This window comes from Limulus polyphemus, unplaced genomic scaffold, assembly GCF_000517525.1.
Source record: "Limulus polyphemus unplaced genomic scaffold, Limulus_polyphemus-2.1.2 Scaffold13964, whole genome shotgun sequence".
Lineage (NCBI taxonomy): Eukaryota > Metazoa > Arthropoda > Merostomata > Xiphosura > Limulidae > Limulus > Limulus polyphemus.
In genome coordinates, this window is record NW_013679574.1 from 2,983 (window position 1) to 4,976 (window position 1,994).

The following is a 1,994-nucleotide window of genomic DNA, read 5'->3' on the forward strand; positions in this document are numbered from 1 at the left end:
TAAATAAAACATTTCTGTATAACATGGGTGAACTAGTGTTCAATAGTACAAGGTTAAACAATTAAAGTGTAAAGTGAGTTTAGAGTATTAAAAACATTTCTGTATAACATGGGTGAACTAGTGTTCAATAGTACAAGGTTAAACAATTAAAGTGTAAAGTGAAATTAGAGTATTAAATAATACATTTCTGTATAACACGGGTGAACTAGTGTTCAATAGTACAAGGTTAAACAATTAAAGTGTAAAGTGAGTTAAGAGTATTAAATAAAACATTTCTGTATAACACGGGTGAACTAGTGTTCAATAGTACAAGGTTAAACAATTAAAGTGTAAAGTGAGTTTAGAGTATTAAATATGTTTCTGTATAACACGGGTGAACTAGTGCCCAGTGAATCCATATTATACATTAGAGTATAAGCTAAATACTGACAGGTGATACATCATGTTAGTTGAATATAAATATAGTTTCTTGGTAATCTATTTATTGATACAAAGTAATAAAAATTCTAACTAATATACAGTGTACACACCTGCAAATGGCTACTAAGATATCAAATGATTACAGACACAAGGTTTACTTGTTCTGTAGCATGTCTTACCTAAAACACTCAGAACCATCTTCCTGGTATCTTTGCCTACTACATTGCTTGCTTCACAGAAATATTCTCCAGCATCAGTTACTTGTGCTACAAACTGTAGACTCCCATTGTTCAGCTGGGCAAAGTCCAATCTGTTGGGCTGCCAAAATGAACCACTTTGTTTCCATCGAATCTGAGCAGGTGGAACAGCTCGCACCTTACACGGCAACACAACACGATCTCCCTCAATAACTTCAAAAAGTTCTCTGGATGGATAAATTCTTGGTGGCACTAAAAACAGGATACAGTATTCATAAGGCAACATATTTATAATATTCTGCATAAAACTCCTATTCAAATTAATATCTTTCATGACATGAAACACTAAACAATTTTTTGTCATTGAGCTATTAAAGGAATACTCAGCACCTTAACATACTGGCCTCAATACTAAATGTAGAAGTTTTAGAGATGAAGTTTTTCTCAATTTCAGCATTCAGCCTACCTATCTATGATATGTGACACATTATAGGTTTGATTTTGTAACTAGTATCTAAACCACTTTGATCATCTTGCAAGAGCAGAGTCTAGATTTCTCCCTGGTTTCATGTATGGTCTTAAACTCAAAAAATGTTTGATAATATAAGGAAGAGAAATAGTTTTACTGCTAGGAAGTCTAAAGATTTTTACTGTTGATTTAAAATCTTTTTAATGGTTAAAGCACAACCTACCCTGCACAAGCAGAGAAGTTACTTTGTTGGTTACACCAGCAAGGTTAGCTGCCGTACACACATAGGTTCCAGTGTCCTGTTCCACAGTTTCCAGAATGTGCAAATTGTCATCAACACTGATATGGTAGTGGGGGTGAGATGGGAGGATAGGGATGCCATTCGTCTGCCAGGTGATTATAGGTCGGGGGTCCCCCTGTACATTGCATGGAAGTACAACAGGATCCCCTTCGACAACCACATAGTCACTAGTATCACCATGGACTATTCTTGGGGGAACTGTACCCAAAGATAAAATTCAACTTTATGCCTCAACCAAAGTTATCAGTCAAAATGTTTTAATAATTAACTTGAACACACTATAGCTACCAATTTAAAAGACAAGCTATATTTTGATGGTATAGATTAGTTTTTCTAGCTACCATTTTCATATCCTATTTATACACTAATCTTTGTAATTACACTTCAACAGCAGTTTCCAAAATGTACTTCTGCACTACGAGTAATGCTCTATATTTATACACTAATCTTTGTAATTACACTTCAACAGCAGTTTCCAAAATGTACTTCTGCACTACGAGTAATGCTCTATATTTATACACTAATCTTTGTAATTACACTTCAACAGCAGTTTCCAAAATGTACTTCTGCACTACGAGTAATGCTCTATATTTATACACTAATCTTT

The 1,994-nt window shown here is 34.3% G+C and overlaps 1 protein-coding gene across 1 annotated transcript in view; it reads right to left on the reverse strand.

Moving 5' to 3' along the window:
* Nucleotides 1-1,994, reverse strand: part of LOC106477289 (hemicentin-1-like) — a gene marked incomplete at its 3' end in the record, with an annotated part of 6,851 nt that overhangs the window by 1,388 nt on the left and 3,469 nt on the right. Inside the window, exons 4-5 of the mRNA XM_022380918.1 lie at nt 1,310-1,585; nt 600-869 (exon numbers count right to left, since the gene is read on the reverse strand). Coding sequence (XP_022236626.1) covers nt 600-869; nt 1,310-1,585 — 546 coding nt within the window. The remainder of the gene's footprint in view (nt 1-599; nt 870-1,309; nt 1,586-1,994) is intronic.